At 44.0% G+C, this 19,790-nt stretch overlaps 1 protein-coding gene across 1 annotated transcript; it reads right to left on the bottom strand.

Annotated features, from left to right (window-relative positions):
- Nucleotides 1-5,303: 5,303 nt before the first annotated feature.
- LOC124682844 (xyloglucan endotransglucosylase/hydrolase protein 24-like) lies at nucleotides 5,304-6,381 on the bottom strand. Its single transcript, XM_047217453.1, has 3 exons — nucleotides 6,088-6,381; nucleotides 5,761-5,963; nucleotides 5,304-5,676 (listed from the first exon to the last, which is right to left on the bottom strand). The coding sequence occupies exons 1-3, from the start codon at nucleotides 6,379-6,381 to the stop codon at nucleotides 5,304-5,306; spliced, it is 870 nt and encodes a 289-aa protein (XP_047073409.1).
- Between the last annotated feature and the right edge of the window lie 13,409 nt (nucleotides 6,382-19,790).

Here is a 19,790-nt window from a genome sequence, read left to right on the forward strand (position 1 = left end):
CAGGCGTGGGCCCCTCCCTGGCCGCGCCACCAGGTGGGGAGGCCACCCCCTGGCTCCTCCGACTCCGCCCTTTCGCCTATATATTCTGTCTGCCGCAAAAACCCTAAAACGCCCGACGATATTCCACGAAGAGTTCCGTAGCCGCCGCCATCGCGAAGACAAGTTTCGGGGGACAGAACCTCTGTTCCGGTACGCCGCCGGGACGGGGAATTGCCCCCCGGAGTCATCTCCATCGACACCACCGCCATCTTCATCGCCATTGTTGTCTCCCATGATGAGGAGGGAGTAGTTATCCCCCGAGGCCGAGGGCTCTACCGGTAGCTATGTGGTTCATCTCTCTCTCCCATGGTGTGATCTTTATGTGATCATGAGCTTTGTATCACTATTAATCTATGTGCTACTCTAGTGATGTTATTAAAGTAGTCTATTCCTCCTCCATGATGTAAAGTTGACAGTGTGTGCATCATGTAGTACTTGGCGTAGGTTATGATTGTAATCTCTTCTAGATTATGAAGTTAACTATTACTATGATGGTATTGAAGTGATCTATTCCCCTTTCATAGCTATTGTTGACAGTGTGTATGCTATGTTAGTACTCGGTCTAAATTGCAACGGTATTGTCTTGGATTATGATTTGATGAGGATATCCCTATGAGTGGTGTTTGTCAAGTACTTGATGAACTTTGAGCGGAGCTTTTGTAGCCACTACATGATTAGTGATTCCAATAGGAGAGTAATTCAGAGTAGCACAAGTGAAGAGAAGTTATTTATTTATGTGATCATTGTTGAGAGTGTCCACTAGTGAAAGTATGATCCCTAGGCCTTGTTTCTAAGCATTGAAACACCGTTTCCAACAAGTTCTGTTACATGTTTGCTTGCTGCCATCTTTATTTCAGATTGCAATTACTACTTACAATCATCCATATTACTTGTATTTCACTATCTCTTCGCCGAACTAGTGCACCTATACATCTGACAAGTGTATTAGGTGTGTTCGGGACACAAGAGACTTCTTGTATCTTAATTGCAGGGTTGCTTGAGAGGGATATCGATCTTTGACCTCTACCTCCCTGAGTTCGATAAACCTTGGGTGATTCACTTAAGGGAAACTTGTTGCTGTTCTACAAACCTCTGCTCTTGGAGGCCCAACACTGTCTACAGGAATAGAAGCGTGCGTAGACATCATAAGGTGTTACACTGATATTAGTTTGGTCACATATAAAAATGAATTTCAGTCTCAATTATGCTAATGTGTTCATTAAAAGGTATCACAATGGGATAGAAAGAGTCTATGCTAGATTTAGATGAGTTCTAAATATTGTGACGGATTCTACAAACGAAGGCAGAGTATCTCATTGTTTTGACAATGACCGAGGGTGTTTGAGTCGAGGAGTTCTTTGAGAACTTGGTGTAGTTCCGGTAGTGTCGGAACAATGAAGCTATATTGTATGTGACAATATTGGTAACATATTTCAGACCGCGGAATTAAGGTTCCACCAGAAGACCAAACATATACGATTAATGCTGACTCATTTAAAAATTGAGTGATGCGTAGAGACGCAAATGAATTGCAAAATACATACATTTATGAGAATGTCAGATTCGTTGACTGAAACCTCTCCCATAAGCAAACATGATAAGCACCAAAAGGCCAAGGTGTTATATCTCTACAAATGTAGATTATTGACTCTAGTGCAAGTGGGAGACTGTTGGAGATATGCCCAAGAGGCAATAATAAAAGTGTTTATTGTTATATCTTAGTATTCATGATAAATGTTTACATACCATGCTATAATTATATTAATCGGAAATATTAATACTTGTGTGTTTTGTGAACATAAAGGAATCCCTAGTAAGCCTCTTGTTAAACTAGCTTGTTGATTAATAGATGATCATGGTTTCCTGCTCATGAACATTGGATGTTATTAATAACAAGATCATATCATTAGGTGAATGATGTGATGGACATACACCCATAGTAAGTGTAGCATATGATCAAGTCATTAAGTTCGTTGTGCTTCAAGCTTTAAGATACATAGTAACCTAATCCTTCGACCATGAGATCATGTTAATCACCTACACCGGATGGATGCTTTGATGACACCAATCACTACTTCGTAAATGGGTTGTTATAAAGGTGGCATTAAGTGTTCGGAAAGTATAGGGTTGAGGCACATGGATCAAGAGTGGGATTTGTCCATCCAAATGACGGATAGATATACTCTGGACCCTCTCTGTGGAATGACATCCAACTAGCTTGCAAGCATGTGACTGGCTCAGAAGGGATGTCATATCACGGTACGAGTAAAGAGTACTTATTGGTAACGAGGTTAAACTAGGTATGGAGATACCGAAGATCAAACTTCAGATAAGTAAAATATCGCGAGACAAGGGGAATTGTTATTTTATGTAAATGGTTCTTTCGATCACGAAGTCATCGTTGAACATGTGGGAACTATTATGGATCTCCAGATCCCGCTATTAGTTATTGATCGGAGAAGAGTCTCGATCATGTTATAGTTCTCGAACCATAGGGTGACACACTTAAGGTTTGATGGCATTTTAAGTAGATATGGAATATGGAATGGAGCTCGAATATTGTTCGGAGTCTCGGATGGGATCCATGACATCAAGAGGAGCTCCAGAATGGTCCGGAGAATAAGATTCATATATAGGAAATCACTTTCCAAGTTTGGAAATAATCCGGTGCATTTATGGAAGGAACTAGAATGTTCTAGAAGCTTCCGAAATAAATCACTATGGAAGGTGGAGTCCCGAATGGACTCCACCAACCCTAGCTAGCCAACCAAGAGGGAAGGTGGAGTCCATGGTGGACTCCCCCACCTTGGCCGGCCAAGGTACAAGGAAAGGGAGCAATCCCAATCCACCTAGGTTTCCCCATTATAGCAGTTTGGAGTTGGACTTCAAATTGGTTTTGGGGCAACCCTAGGGGGTTCCACCTATATAAAGAGAGGGAGAGAGGAGGGGTAAGCACACACTTGGCCGCACCACCCAAAGGGAACCAAGGCCGGCGCCCAAGAGCCCCCCTCTCCCAAACCCTAGCTACTCCATTCTCCTAATTCTCCCGTGGTGCTTACGGTGAAGCGCTGCCGGAGATCTCCACCACCACCGTCACCCGCCGTCATGCTTGCTGGATTCTGAGGAGGATCTACTACATCCTCTGCCCGCTGGAACGGGGAGAAGGATGTCATCATCAACACCGTACGTGTGACCGAGTGCGGAGGTGCTGCCCGATTGTGGCACCGTCAAGATCTTCTACGCGCTTTTGAAAGCGGCAAGTGATCGACTACATCCACCACTAGATTTATCTCATTAACGCTTAGCGATCTTCGAGGGTATGTTGATCTTCACCTCGTTGCTACCATCTACTAGATTAGATCTTGGCTTGTTATTCGTTCTTGCGGTAGGAAAATTTTATTTTCTATGCTATGAATCCCTACATCTACTACATCCGCTGCCCACTGGAACGGGGAGAGGACATCTTCATTGACACCGTACGTGTGGCCAAGTACGGAAGTGCTGCCCGCTTGCAGCTGCGGAACGACTTCATCTCGAACTTGAGTTCGGAAAGAGTACGACTACATCATCCACGATATCTGATCTCGTTACCACTTCGTATCTTCGAGGGTACGTCTCTCATCTATCTCGTTGCATAGATCTAGTACATTAGATATTGGACTTTTCCTAGATTGCATCTTGGTGGTATCCGTTCTTGTGGTAGAATTTTTGTTTTCTATGCTACGAACCCCAACATATATTGTGCATAATCATACAAGAAGTCATGACCTCCCATAATGTCTCCTTGCTCCATGTCCTAACAATGTGGCGAAAAATCGCCCAACAAGATTGGAGCACAACAAATGCTCGCTCCACATCCTTCCTACAAGGCTCTTGCTCTTCACGAAATCTACTCTCTTTCTCATCGTTAAGTTTGTGCATTGTCTTCACAAATATGGACCATTGAGGATAGGTACCATCGGCAAGATATTATCATTTTTTCATAGTGGTGGCCATTGATCTCATAGTTCATCGATGGAGCATTACCTTCGGCAAGTTTAGCAAACACTAGCGAGTGTGGAGGACACAAATATTATTATGAGAACCTGCCATGCTAAATAAGGAGTGCCATATCCAGAGATCCTATGATGCAATAGCCTCAAGAAAGAAAGGAACAATGCACAAACTCCTTCATCGCCACTATCGTTGATCACATGTTTTCATCTAAGAGAAAGTCTGCACTTACAACATAATGCTCAATAAGACCATTGGCAGATACAACTAAATTAAGATCAGACCTTAAGTTTTCACTCTGCAAGTTTAGACTTTGAATTTCTCTTGTGATTTGCCCCCACTTGCTGATGTCGCTTCTTCTAGTCACGAAACACGAAGCCAAAACCTCATCGCCACCAAGAGTCAAACCACCACTATCAGTTCTCAGATATTGGCGTCCATGTCATTCTTCGTGACTAACTTGACCATGGAACTGAAGACATATCCCATGATGGCAACGGACCGCTGAGCTTCACATTGCTTCCTCTGAAACCAAATGGTCAGAAAAACATGATTGCGCGCCACTGCATACCATCCGACCCGGCAATCTCCGGCATGTCGTCTATTGGTGTTTGCCGGTGGAGCCTTCTGAAACTCGACACTCCAATCATATCAATGAAAATATGCAACAAGCAATTCTTCGTCATAACGTGAGAGTGATCCTAAGACCGATGCCTTTATTTAGACAGAGCCCCCACGCATCTGGCCATCCACGGCCGCCTGAGGGCCTCCGTGCGGCATCATCGGCTGATAGGAGAGAATGCACAAGGGTTTGGAGAAGGCCGCCGATCACAGGCAAGGCCCCAGATCGAGCGCACCAATCGCCGCCTCCTACCAGCCTCGCCACCCGTAGATCCACCATCGAAACCCACCGACCGCCGCTGCTCGCCAGCACCACCAAAGATCAGAGATATTATATCTTGGGAAGCCCGGAGAGGTCCCCCGCCCGCCGCAGGGACTTTTATGTTGCCGGTTGTGGCAGATGGAGGAGGACACGAGAGGGGGTCGAGGGTCGGCGGCTGGTAACCGCCCGGTACGGCCCCTCACATATATTATTCTGCAACAATCGTCACCGTGTATTTTCTAACTGGAAAAATGCTAAAATTGGAGTGTAGCAAAAGAAAAAAGATACTCAGACGGGAATGGAAGCAGGAACGAATGAATCTTTGATGTAGATATAAATTTACAGATCGACCCAATGACATATCAATTGGGAAGAAAGAATCATGCCACTAATCCAAGGTGCATTCCTTGGGCAACTCTTTCCGGTTGACATCCTTGCAGTAACCGTAGATCATGTGCGTGTCCCGCGCGTTCTGCAGAGCCACCGCGTCCAGGCCCTGCTCGAACCATGTCGACTCCGGCGGCTCGTCGCCGCACCAGGCCACGCCGGGCGACGGCTGGCACCAGGACACACGTAGGTTGCGGTAGTTGGCAAAGAAAGGCGCCGCCGACCAGTCTGTCTTGACGCGGCCGCCCTGCGTCGCCCAGTCGTCGGCGTTCCACAGGGTCCCTTCCAGCTTCATCTTCTGCCACGACGGGAACGGCACCCCGTCCTTCTCGTGGTTCTTGAATACCCGGATCGGCACACCGTCGACCAGGATTCTGATCATGACCATGTACGGGAATTTGATTTGAGTTGTCCATACAATACCCTTAGAATATATAACGATGGATTAATTTGCTTACGTGATGCGCTTGGGGTTCCAGTCGATGGAGTATGTGTGGAAGTCGGCGGTGGGGTCGAACCAGAGGCGGAACTGCTCCACCCGGTGGCCGACGCCGTTGACGAAGATGTTGGTGTGCAGCGTGTAGGGCTCGCCCGTGACGTTGCCGAGGAACTCCAGGTCCACCTCGTCATGGTACTCCCACGGCACATCCACCGGGAACAGCTGCACGCATCAATTTGCAGATGAGATCAACCAAATCGTGGAATCGCTGAATCCATAGTCGGCACGGTGACCGCGCCCATACAAGGCATGCGCGCGCATGGCATTCAGGTGGATGGAGACTTACGTAGAGCGTGGTGACCGTTCCGGCGGAGTTGTTGGGGACGAGCATGATGTCGATGTCGAAGCGGGCGTAGAGGTAGGCTTCCTTGGTGTGGAAACCCGAGCCGTGGGTCTCGTCGAGACACAGCGCGAGTGTCTGGTTGTCGTCAGGGCCGTCCATGTAGAAGAAGCTGTGGTCCTGGCCCCACCCCACCTCGATGTCATCCGACAGGGATGCCATGGCCATCTGATCCATGGCGACCAGCAGGACGGATAGCAACAGCACCGAGCGCCAACAAGAAGATTGCAACGACGCCATGGCTAATTGCTGACTCAATTTTTTGCAAAAGAAACAACTGAGATTATTAATCTAAATGGGTATCTTTCTTTTCTTCTTCTTCCCCTCTTCGTCTTGATGCTTCGATACGATCGGGATCTGAATTTATAACGAGCATGTACACGATGGAAATATGCTGAAATGGAGCGGGGGTAGATTGAAGGAACATGCCATGTTCTTTCGAATGTTTCAGCCGGCGACATGGCATGTTAGGATCCATATGGAATGTTAGGCTGGACAAGGTTTACATTCGCTCCCCCTCTGACTTTATCGGCCCTGGTTATAGGATGAACGCGGCCTCGTGCATGCAAGGGAGCTTAATATTTCATGGCGTCCCCGCTGACCTCGCTACCTACCTGCATGCTACCCACTAAATAATTAGCTTCCAGGCTAGTACCATGTTTCTTGCCAACAAATAGCAAGCATACGAGTGCGTGTACGTGGGCGCTCATCAAGCTGCAGATTTATCTAAGCTGGGCAGCGTGGCAGACTTTTTTTTAGGGTTAAGGCAGGCTTTGTGCAATTCGGCTAGAATTGGAAGCAAATTCTCAAAAAAGAAATGAAAATAATATGAAGCAAACTAATGGGTGCGGTCTAAGGGTCGTCTGTGAAGGCCAAAACCGTGTGCTCAATCTCATTAGGCCTACACAAGGCGCACCACGCTCTATCATGGGAAGCACCACATTAGTTAAGCCTGTTTCACTCCATCGAATCCCCCAAAATGATCATGGTGATGACCCCGCTTGCCGACCTCTTCTTCTCATTCGAGAATCTAGCTCTAAAAATATAACCTGTGTCGAAGTTTGGGTTAAAGTGTCTTACTCCTTTCGGAGCACACCTTGCGTGTTTATATAGGGAGTTTAACCTAACAACTCCAAAAGGGATATACATAGTTTGTTACAAGGAAGAGTCTAGAACATAATCTAGATAACCACTCTGACCTTATCAACACGGCCGGTGGGATACAACACGCACACGTTACCTAACTCGCTAACACACCCCCTCAATCACAACTTATTTAAGTTGAGATTGTCACGAAAGGCTTCGAGTTGGCGAACCGTCAATGTTTTGTAAATCCATCTGCAACTTGATCTCCTGTGGGAATAAACTTTATATCCAACTAGATGATTCCCCGCGCGTTGCTGCGGAAATTCATAGCGCATACATTAGCAATGCTACAAATGCCATGCAAAATATGTATATTTGGAATAATAACATATTCTTGATATACTATTATTTAAATATATTAAGAATTTCAAATACATATTAAACCACATTGCTCACATTTAGGAGCTGAACAAAAGTAGTTAAACTTTGTGTCAATAAAAAGTATTACTAACACCTGGTACGGAGATAACCTCTAATATGTTAACATCTTGGCTAATGTTAGCAATATTGCATAACAAAAATTGAGGATATTTGCAAAATACAGCCAAATATGCTATCATCCTAGTATGTAATTAAGATCAAATTGTAAATCAATAGCAAGAAGGTTGAGATTTTGAGAAAAAAAATGCGAAAGAGTGCCTGGTAGATTTAACTACTATCGCTGCTGAAGTAACTTTGTTAATCTTATAATTGTTGTGGGATAAGCACAAACTATAGTATCTTGCTTCAAGAGGAAAAGGAAAAACAAAAAGTATTACATATAAAAAGGGGTAACGCGTCAGTTTGCCAAAAAAGGAATGATGGGCATAGAGACATTACACTGCTCGTGCTGGTCATGCTGCTCAAGCCTATGTAAGAACGCACGTGATTTTGGATATAATACTAATCAACATACATTCAAGGTGAGTATCAGTAGAAATGCACGTCTTGCTTGACGCCAGTGATAAGATTGCAGCATGTTTGAAGCCCAAACGTTGCAGCCATACATAAAGAAGAGAGCAGCAAATTAATGTAAATAGCTAACCGGTACTTATAATTGTACCGAAAAATTTGATGAGTAGCACACCATCACATAGATTAAATTAGTTGATGTTCCGAATTTTTCTACCAAAGGACGGATATATCTTAAAAACTGGAAAAGCACCTTTCAACAAATATTGTATTTACATAATACATCATTTGTTAGAAACATAAATGAAATCTTCAGTACTGTACAGCAATATCGCATACCTCTACCTTACCAGAACTCTAGCAGATGTACAGCTTGTACATCCAGTAGTGCAAACTGGAATACTTCATCAAGTCGATCTGTAGATAGTAGAAGAAGAAAACATGGACATCTATTTCACACTAAGAGATATTTGAGAATATGAATTCAGAGAGCCACCGAAAAGGGAGATATACCAATGTAGCACGCCAGGGAGAACCTATCGTCTCTACCTTTATCACAGAGGAGATTTTTCAAGCATCTTGCAATCAAACTCTACATGTTAGAAAAGAAAAGTCAGCCAAAAGAGAGGAAACAAAGGAAAAAATAAATCATTAAAAAACGAAAGATATGATCCATCGTGAGCTGATGCTAGGCTGGGAGTAACGGATGCAATCTGCAATACGTAACAGGGGAAAACATGAAAATAGTTTTTAAAAGAGAAACAGAGAGATGTTATATTCTAGATATTTGTTGTTGTTGTGTCAGTAGGAGTAGGAGCCGTGCGGGAAGGAGCCAGATGTGGAGCAAGAAGGACGGCGGTTTTTGGTGCATGCACTCATAGAAGGACCAACCTATTTAGAAGGCTGGAATGACTGTTTACCTCCATCGGTTTCTTCTGCACTATTTACAATATCTTCCGTTTCTTACTATTCCTTTATGCTACATGATGGCTAATAGGGAGTTCAACGGATTAAGAATAACATGGGAATACATTATAGGGAAGATTTATATCTACTTCTCTTTAACACGGGAATACTTTATATGGAAAATTTATATCTACTTCTCTTTGCAATTTGGTGCACGGAGAGATAGTGGGGGAGGTTAAGAGCTAATAGAGATACTGTGAACGTAAATACTTAAAGTTCCCTTTAATAAAATGGCTCCATGCATGGTTCTAACTTGTCACGTGGGCTCCTTTTTATGAGGTAGCACTTTGCTTAGGTTAATGTGGGAGAAAATCTGATCGCATCGGGATGATATGGTGAATGATGGTGTAAGGCTTGCATGACTTGGCAAGTTAGGATTGGTCAAGGATGTTTGATGAGGTGGATAGGCTGCATGTGAAGAGAAATGGGATCACCTATTAAGAATAGAAAGATAATCTTCGAGCCACTCTTTCTCGAACAAAATGATAATCAACTTCTATATGCTTAGTTCTTGCATGAAAAACTGGATTAGCTGAAAGATAAGTTGCACCCATGTTGTCACACCATAACCTTGCAGCCATAGGATGAGAGATTCTCAACTCGGTGAGTAACGTTTGTCCCACATGACTTCAGCCGTAGCATTAGCAAGGGATTTGTACTCAGCCTTGTTTTCTTGCACTCCAGGATATAAGATTAGGACCAAGAAAAATAGCAAAGCCACCTGTAGATCTCCTATCATCTGGACAACCTGCCCAGTCTGCATCAGAGAAAGCACTCACAAGCATAGAAGGTGATTTACTGAACCTTAGCCCAAGATTAGATGTATCCTTAAGATATCTTAAGATCCTTTTAACAACAGTCCAATGAGTAATGGTTGGTGCATGCAGGAATTGACAAACCTTGTTGACAGAAAATGAGATATCTGGTCTTGTGAGAGTTAAATACTGTAGAGCACCAACTATACTTCTATACCTTGTGGCATCCTCTACTCCAAGAGGATCTCCTTCATATGCAGACAATTTTTCACTTGTTGACATGGGTGTATTTGTAGGTTTGCATGTTACTCTTTTAAGGATATCTGTAGTGTACTTTTCTTGTGTCAGGAGTAGACCATCATTTGTCTTCTTCACCTTAATACCAAGGAAATAGTGAGCATCACCAAGATCCTTTAGAGCAAACTCCTTCTGAAGATCTCGAAGAAGAGCTGCAGTTGCCTTTTGACAAGAACTAGCAACAATTATATCATCAACATAGATAAGCACAAAGATAGAAATATTCCTCTTAAGATAGAAGAAGAGTGAAGTATCAGCCTTAGAGGGCCGAAAACCAAGCGCTTGAAGTTTAGTGCTTAGCCTTGAGAACCATGCTCTTGGGGCTTGCTTCAACCCATACAAGGCTTTATCAAGTTTGCGGATGTACTTGAGTTTTTCCCTTGACTTCATACCCAAGTGGTTGTCTCATATAGACATTTTCCTCCAGAACACCATGGAGAAACGCGTTCTTCACATCTAGCTGTCGAAGATTCCACCCCCTGGAGACAACAATAGACAAAATAAGACGAATAGTAGGTGATTTTACTACAGGACTAAATGTGTCCTCATAGTCAATCCCATACCTCTGATTAAATCATTTAGCCACTAAGCGTGCTTTATATCTGTCTATGCTACAATCAGCCTTGTGTTTAATTTTATAAACCCACTTGCAACTATTATATTTTTGCCTGCATGATTTGGTGGAACTAAGTGCCAAGTTTTATTCACCATGAGTGCCTCATATTCTTCATCCATTGCCCTTTTCCATTTTTATTTTTTGGTGCATCATCTAAATTATTAGGTTCTCCTGAAGCAGCGAGATTCGCATACCCGACCATATTTTTGTATTGCCGCGATTGTATTTTCCCACCTTGCAACCGTGTAGTAACACGTGGCACAGGCGGTGCAGCACGTTGCGTCGGCACAGAAGATCTGGTAGCACCTAGGGTGGATCCCGGGGGAGATCCTGTCGGGGCAGCAGTGGCCTCCTCGGAGTCCTACGTCGGATCAGCCTCGAGCTCCGTACGGGATCCGGGCGCGCCGGTGTGGCTTGGTGCAGTAGGAGAAGGCGACGCAGACGATCCCGCCTGCCGCTCCAAGCCACGTGGGTGGTCCCCACTCATCGCAGGGTTTCGCGCGCGTACCGGCGCTTGGCCTGACATGGCACGCGCCGGTTGGAGTGCGGTCGACGAGACGATCCGGGCGACGCGTTTTCAGCAGTTGGAGACGCGTTTTCGCCAGATGTGGGTCCCGCATGACCCTGGGCTTCCGTGCCAGCACGATGGGGCATGCGATGATACTCCGAATCGCTGTTTTCAACAGCAATTTCAACTCCGTTTTCTGCAGTGTTGTTTACAACTTCAAGACCATTGTTAGCTGCAGCAGTATGAATATTATTCTCAATTGGATCAATTCTAAATTCGCCCCCATGATCAAATTGAGAGGGATTTAGGAGATGGGACGGTAAAAGGAGAATTTCCGAACGAAGACGATGTCCTGCATTGGCATGGAGTTTGGCAAAAGGAAATATCGTCTCATCAAAGATAACATCCCGAGAAATATAGATTCGACCAGAATTAATATCAAGACACTTGAAACCTTTGTGTAGTTTGCTATAGCCTAGAAATACACACTGTATGGAACGGTATTCTAGCTTTCGAGCATTAAAGGGTCGAAGGTTGGGGTAGCAAGCACATCCAAAAATGCGCATGGACTGATAATCGGGTTTGATTTGCTCAAGAACTTCTAAAGGTGTAGAGAAATCAAGAAGTTTAGTGGGGAGGAGATTGATGAGATATACCGCAGCAATGAATGCTTCATCCCAGTATTTCAGTGGCATGGATGCTTGAGCAAGGAGTGATAGACCAACTTCAACAATATGGATGTGTTTTCTTTCAGCGGCGCCATTCTGTTGATGGGCATGAGGACAAGAAATATGGTGAGTGATACCAATTTGTTTAAAGAAGGAATTTAATCGTTGATATTCTCCTCCCCAGTCGGATTGGAGAGTGATGATTTTCCTATCAAAACGTCTTTCAACAAGTGCTTGGAACTGATGAAATATACTAAACACTTCAGAACAATGTTTAATCAAATAGATCCATGTAAATTTGCTGAAATCATCAATGAAGCTAACATAATAGTTCTTACGACCAAAAGAATCAGGGGCAGGTCCCCATACATCGGAATAAATCAACTCTAGAGGATGATGTGAAACACTAGTGGATCTCGAATAGGGCAATTGGTGACTCTTTGCCTTTTGACAAGCTTCACACACCGACTCATTAATTTTACTAGAACAAGGAAGTTTATTGTGACTAATGATTTTCTGAACTATGGGAGAGGCCGGATGGCCTAACCGACTATGCCATCTATGATGGGATGGCTTGGAGACTCCATAAGCTTGCTTGAATGACGGTGAAAAGGATGATGACTCAGGAACGGGGTAGAGACCATCTCGGCATGGTCCATCAAGCAGCACCTTCCTCGTGACCTGATCCTTAATGCAAAAGAATTCAGGATGAATTTCAACAAAAGTATTGTTATCTCTAGTGAGTCAATGTGCGGAGGCAAGATTCTTTGTGGCATCAGGAACATGGAGAACATTTTTTAGATGGATGTTTTGATCATGAGTGGGAATAATAGAATTACCAATATGAGCAATATTCATACCTGCACCATTGGCAGCGTGCACCTGGTCAGCGCCATGGTAGCGTTCATGGGCATGCAGTCTTTCTAGTTCACTTGTGATGTGATCGGTGGCGCCGGTGTCGATGTTCCAGCCGCCACCGCCATTATTGTTGTAGTTGACGTTGGCGGCTGTCCGCTCGCGAGGGACAAAGTCCTAGTCGAAGCGGTACCAGCGGTTCATGGCGGCATGGCCCGCCACGTTGCAGAGCTAACACGGTGCGCGATCACCACCACCGTGGTTGCCACCGTTGTTGTTGTAGTTTCCGCGGCCACGACCATTGTTGCTGTAGTTGCCGCAGCCACGGCCGTAGTGGCCGCCGTTGTGGTAGACACCATTGTTGCCTCCATTGTGGTAGCCTCCTTAGCCACCATTGCCACCTCGTTGAGTATTGCCGCGTCCTTGATCACCTCGGCCTCCACCACCACGACCACCGAAGCGGCCATGGCCACCGCGAGTAACGGCGTTGACAGAAGATTGGGAGACTCCATGGAGCATATGTTGACGACTTTCATAAGACAGGAGCTGCGAATAAAGTTCGCTCACCGTGATTGGCTCGGTTCTGGCGAGGATGGCGGCGACTAGCCCGGTGTAGGAGTCGTCCTTGAGGCCTGCGAGGATGTAGGAGACCATGTCTTCATCTTCAAGGGTCTTCCTGGCGGAGATCATCTCATTCTCCAGAGATTTCATCATGGTGACATATTCACCCATGGATTTGTTGTCCTTTTCAGCACTGGCAAGGGCGATGCGGGTGTTGGTGGTGTGTGCACGCGACCTAGCTGCGTACATGTCTTGCGTGCATCTCCCGCAGCTCGGCCACCTTCTTGACACCAGCGGCGTAGGGGAGCACTTCCCGTGAGAGAGATCCCACAAGGAAGCTAAGGACCTTTTGGTCCGACGCCACCCGGTCTTCATAAGCTGGGTTCAGCTCGGTGATGACCCACAAGTATAGGAGGTGTATCGTAGTATCTTCGATAAGTAAGAATGTCGATCCCAACGAGGAGCAGAAGGTGTTGACAAGCAGTTTCGATGAAGGATTCACTGTAAATGCTCACAGACAAGTATTCAGGGGTTTTGATGTAACGGATGAATAAAGTACGAGTAAGTAAAGTGCGAGAGTAACAATTGCAGCGAGTGGCCCAATCCTTTTTAGCACAAAGGACAAGCCGGTTTGTTTACTTATAATGACCAAACGTTCTCGAGGACACACGGGATTTTAGTCTAGTGCTTTCGCTACATACGGCTAATTAATCTTCATTGTTTTGATAAGTGTTGTGTGGGTGAACCTATGCTAATGTACCGCCCTTCCTAGGACTAATACATACTTGTGATTATACCCCTTGCAAGCATCCGCAACTACAAGAAAGTAATTAAGATAAATCTAACCACAACCTTAAACTCCGAGATCCTCCGATCCCTCCCGCATCGCTATACCAACGGGGGCTCGGGTTTCGTCACTCCGGCAACCCCGCAATTGGCAAACGAGTACAAGATGCATTCCCCTAGGCCCATAAAGGTGAAGTGTCGTGTAGTCGACGTTCACACGACACCACTAGAAGAATAACACCACAACTTAAATATCATAACATTGAATATTACTCAACCATACTTCACTACTAACATTTAGACTTCACCCATGTCCTCAAGAACTAAACGAACTACTCCCGAGCCATCATATGGAACATGATCAGAGGTGATATGATAATGAATAACAATCTGAACATAAACCTTGGTTCAACGGTTTCACTCAATAGCATCAATAACAAGTAGAAATCAACACCGGGAGAGTTTCCCTATCAAACAATCAAGATCAAACCCAAATTGCTACAGCGGTGACGAGGTGCAGCGGTGGAGACGGCGGTGATGATGATGAAGATGATGGTGATGGTGATGGAGATGATGTCCAGCTCGATGGCGGTGACGATGGCGTCGATTTCCCCCTCCGGGAGGGAATTTCCCCAGCGGATTCCTGCCCGCCGGAGAGCTCTTTTCTCTCTGGTGTTCTCCGCCCCGCAGAGGCGGCTGTGACTCTTCGCGACGTACCCCCTCTGGCTTAGGTTTTCGGGACGAAGGAGTACGCGAAGAAAAGGAGGCGAGAGGGGGCTGTGGGCCCCCTCCTCACAGGCGGCGCGGCCGGGCAGGGCCCGCGCCGGCCTGTGAGGGGGGCCCATGGCGGCCCTCCTCAGCTTCCCCTTCTGGCTCCCTTCGTCATCTGGAAAAATAGGAGTTTTCGTGTAATTCCCGTCAATTGTTGATCTTCCGAAATATTGCGTTCTGACGGTGCTTTTTCCAGCAGAATCCTGGCTCCGGTGCGCGATCCTCCAATAATCATGAATCATGCAAAATAGATGAAATAACATAAGTATTATCTCCAAATATGAAATATATCAATGAATAACAGAAAATTATGATATAAAATAGTGATGCAAATTGGACGTATCAACTCCCCCAAGCTTAGACCTCGCTTGTCCCCAAGCGAAACTGAACTCGGTAAACAGGACCACATGTTTATGGAGTGAAGAGTCGATAAATCAAATACGGACAAGAAGCATCATGTTCATTCACACAAGACATTCTAGTAAACAACTTCCTCATATAACTCAACTTGAAACAAGTATAAGGTAATCACAAATAAAGGTGCATAAGAAATCATAGTTGGTGATGGCAAACTTTGTTCTTGGTCAGAGAACAATTAACAGATTATACTTATCTATTGAGCAGCGCTCTCATGTTAAAGTTTATATGGCTTATCTTGCATACTCAATCATAATGATCATTGATAACTTTCAAAGCTATATTCATTCAGATAAAACTTGTACTAAACAAGAAAGAATAAAAGACATGATGAAGCAAATCACAATATAATAGTTTGATCACAACAACTAAAATGCTTGCTTGAGATGGAGGGAAATAGGTTTACTGACTCAACATAAAGTAAAAGACAGGCCCTTCGCAGAGGGAAGCAGGGATTAAATCATGTGCTAGAGCTTTTTCAGTTTTGAAATTATATAAAGAGAATAAAAGTAAAGTTTTGAGAGGTGTTTGTTGTTGTCAACGACTGGTAGCGGGTACTCTAACCCCCTTGCCAAACAGACCTCCAAAGAGCGGCTCCCATGAAGGACGTTATCTCTACCAGCAAGGTAGATCATCCTTCTTCTCTTTTGTTTACACATGTACTTTAGTTTATTTAAGGATGACACTCCCCCAACCTTTGCTTACACAAGCCATGGCTAACCGAATCCTCGGGTGCCTTCCAACAATCTCATACCATGGAGGAGTGTCTATTGCAAAATTATGTTGCTTACCGATGAATCGAGCAAAACATGTGAAGAGAATTATTAATGAAAGTTGATTAATTGGGGCTGGGAACCCCGTTGCCAGCTCTTTTTGCAAAATTATAGGATAAGTGGGTGAAGCCACTATTCCATTAGTGGAGGCTGCCTAACAAGATTGAAAGATAAAACACCACATACTTCCTCATGAGCTATAAAACATTGACACAAATAAGGAGTAATAAGTTTTGAATTGTTTAAAGGTAGCACATGAAATATTTACTTGGAATGGCAGGAAATACCATGCAGTAGGTAGATATGGTGGACACAAATGGCATAGGTTTGGGTTCAGGTATGGATGCACGAGAAGCATTCCTCTCGACACAGTGTCTTTGGCTAGCAAGGTTAATTAGCAAGCATAAGAGTCGAGGGAAACAAACGAATATAAATGTGATAGAAACAATCATGCATCTTTCTTGTAAGCACAAACAATCTTAACTTCAGAATAATAAGCTACGAGCTAATCAAGAAAGGAAGACAATGAAACAACTATATGTATTTCTCTTTTTACTTAAACCTCAAGGTGTTGTTGCTATTGACCAATGCTAAGTTTGCCAAAACCAAATAGATTTACTCAATGCTCCCAAAGTGGTACCAATACTAAAATCAAGATCAATCATATAGTAGAAATTGCAAACTAAAATAAGGTGTGCAATATGTAAATGATAAGACTTCTCATTAATATTTCATAACGATAACTCACACCAAGGGATACATAGACAACCAACTAAAGGAGAGATACTTCCAAACTGCAACCTGATACGTCTCCGACGTATCGATAATTTCTTATGTTCCATGCCACATTATTGATGATATCTACATGTTTTATGCACATTATATGCCATATTTATGTGTTTTCCGGAACTAACCTATTGACGAGATGCCGAAGGGCCAGCTTCTCGTTTTCGCTGTTTTTGGTTCCGTAAATCCTAGTAAGGAAATATTCTCGAATCGGACGAAATCAAGACCCAAGCATCCTATTTTTCCACGAAGCTTCCGAACACCCGGAAGGACCAGAGGGGGGCCACAGGCCCACGGGACCATAGGCCGGCGCGGCCTGGGTGTGGCCCGCGCCACCCTATGGTGCCGCCGCCTCTTCGACCCTCTGACGCCGCCTCTTCGCCTATAAAAAGGTCCCAGACCTAAAACACGATACGAAAAAGCCACGGTACGAGAAACCTTCCACAGCCGCCGCCATCGCGAAGCCAAGATCCGGGGGACAGGAGTCTCCGTTCCGGCACGCCGTCGGGACGGGGAAGTGCCCCGGAAGGCTCCTCCATCGACACCACCGCCATCTCCATCAACGCTGTTGTCTCCCATGAGGAGGGAGTAGTTCTCCATCGAGGCTCGGGGCTGTACCGGTAGCTATGTGGTTCATCTCTCTCCTATGTACTTCAATAAAATAATCTCATGAGCTGCCTTACATGATTGAGATTCATATGATGATGCTTGTAATCTAGATGTCGTTATGCTAGTCAAGTGAATTTTACTTATGTGATCTCCGTGAGACTCCTTGTCCCACGTGTGTAAAGGTGACAATGTGTGCATCGTGTGGGTCTCTTAGGCTATATTTCACGTATCACTTATTCACCGTTATGAATGGCTTAGTGAAGTGCTTATTTATATCTCTTTATGATTACAATGTGTTTTGTATCACAATTTATCTATGTGCTACTCTAGTGATGTTATTAAAGTAGTTTTATTCCTCCCGCACGGTGTAATGGTGACAAGTGTGTGCATCCGTCTTAGTACTTGGCGTAGGCTATGATCATGATCTCTTGTAGATTGTGAAGTTAACTATTGCTATGATAGTATTGATGTGATCTATTCCTCCTACATAGTGTGAAGGTGACAGAGTGTGCATGCTGTGTTAGTACTTGGTTTAGTCGTGTTGATCTTTCTTGCACTCTAAGGTTATTTAAATATGAACATTGAATTGTGGAGCTTGTTAACTCCGGCATTGAGGGTTCGTGTAATCCTACGCAATGTGTTCATCATCCAACAAGAGAGTGTAGAGTATGCATTTATCTATTCTCGTTATGTGATCAATGTTGAGAGTGTCCACTAGTGAAAGTCTAATCCCTAGGCCTTGTTCCTAAATATCGCTATCGCCGCTTGTTTACTCGTTTTATCACGTTACTATCGCTACCATATTACCACCATCAACTACACGCCGAGCAAGCTATTTTCTCGGTGCCGTTACTACTCGCTCATATATATTCATACCACTCGTATTTCACTATCTCTTCGCCGAACTAGTGCACCTATTAGGTGTGTTGGGGACACAAGAGACTTCTTGCTTTGTGGTTGCAGTGGTTGCATGAGAGGGATATCTTTGACCTCTTCCTCCCCGAGATCGATAAACCTTGGGTGATCCACTTAAGGGAAAGTTGCTCGCTGTTCTACAAACCTCTCGCTCTTGGAGGCCCAACACCTGTCTACAAGAATAGAAGCTCCCGTAGACATCAAGCTATTTTCTCGGCGCCGTTGCTCGGGGAGGAAAGGTAAAAGGTACTCACACTCCGGATCTTGGCTACTAAGCTATTTTCACCGTTGTAAGTACTCGAAGCTATTTCCTTTAGATCCTGCAATTGCATCTTTTTGTTTCTTGTTTACACTAGTTTGGCATAATGGACGACAATGAGCTTCTTATTCTATTTCCTGATTTAAGACATGGATGGTTTGATGCGAAAATTAAAAAACCCATGGAACATATTAGCATGAATACTTTGAATACCATTGTTGCTAATGATATGGAAAATTCTAAGCTTGGGGAAGCTGGTTTTGATGAGCATGATATTTTTAGTCCCCCAAGCATTGAGGAGAAAATTTTCATTGATGATACTTTGCCTCCTATTTATGATGATTATAATGATAGTGGTCTTTTGGTGCCACCTACTATGGAGAGTAAATTTTGTTGTGATTATACTATGCCTCCTACACTTGATGAGAATAATAATGATAGCTACTTTGTTGAATTTGCTCCCACTATTACTAATAAAATTGATTATGCTTATGTGGAGAGTAATAATTTTATGCATGAGACTCATGATAAGAATGCTTTATGTGATAGTTATATTGTTGAGTTTGCTCATGATACTACTGAAAGTTATTATGAGAGAGGAAAATATGGTTGTAGAAATTTTCATGTTACTAAAATGGCTCTCTATGTGCTGAAATTTTTGAAGCTACACTTGTTTTATCTTCCTATGCTTGTTACTTTGCTCTTCATGAACTTGTTTATTTACAAGATTCCTTTTCATAGGAAGCATGTTAGACTTAAATTTGTTTTGAATTTGCCTCTTGATGCTCTCTTTTGCTTCAAATACTATCTCTTGCGAGTGCATCATTAAAACTCGCCGAGCCCATCTTAATGGCTATAAAGAAAGAACTTCTTGGGAGATAACCCATGTGTTATTTTGCTACAGTACTTTGTTTTATATTTGTGTCTTGGAAGTTGTTTACTACTGTAGCAACCTCTTCTTATCTTAGTTTTATGTTTTGTTGTGCCAAGTAAAGTCTTTGATAGTAAAGTGAGTACTAGATTTGGATTACTGCGCAGTTTCAGATTTCTTTGTCTGTCACGAATTTCGA

Source organism: Lolium rigidum, chromosome 1, assembly GCF_022539505.1.
Source record: "Lolium rigidum isolate FL_2022 chromosome 1, APGP_CSIRO_Lrig_0.1, whole genome shotgun sequence".
Classification (NCBI taxonomy): domain Eukaryota; kingdom Viridiplantae; phylum Streptophyta; class Magnoliopsida; order Poales; family Poaceae; genus Lolium; species Lolium rigidum.

Excerpts from the sequence above, each read along its gene's own strand:
- LOC124682844 (XM_047217453.1), bottom strand. The coding sequence starts at position 6,381 with ATGGCGTCGTTGCAATCTTCTTGTTGGCGCTCGGTGCTGTTGCTATCC. Across the intron at positions 5,964-6,087 it reads GAACGGTCACCACGCTCTAC|CTGTTCCCGGTGGATGTGCC; the intron begins GTAAGTCTCCAT and ends TGATGCGTGCAG. Across the intron at positions 5,677-5,760 it reads TGGAACCCCAAGCGCATCAC|AATCCTGGTCGACGGTGTGC; the intron begins GTAAGCAAATTA and ends GGTCATGATCAG.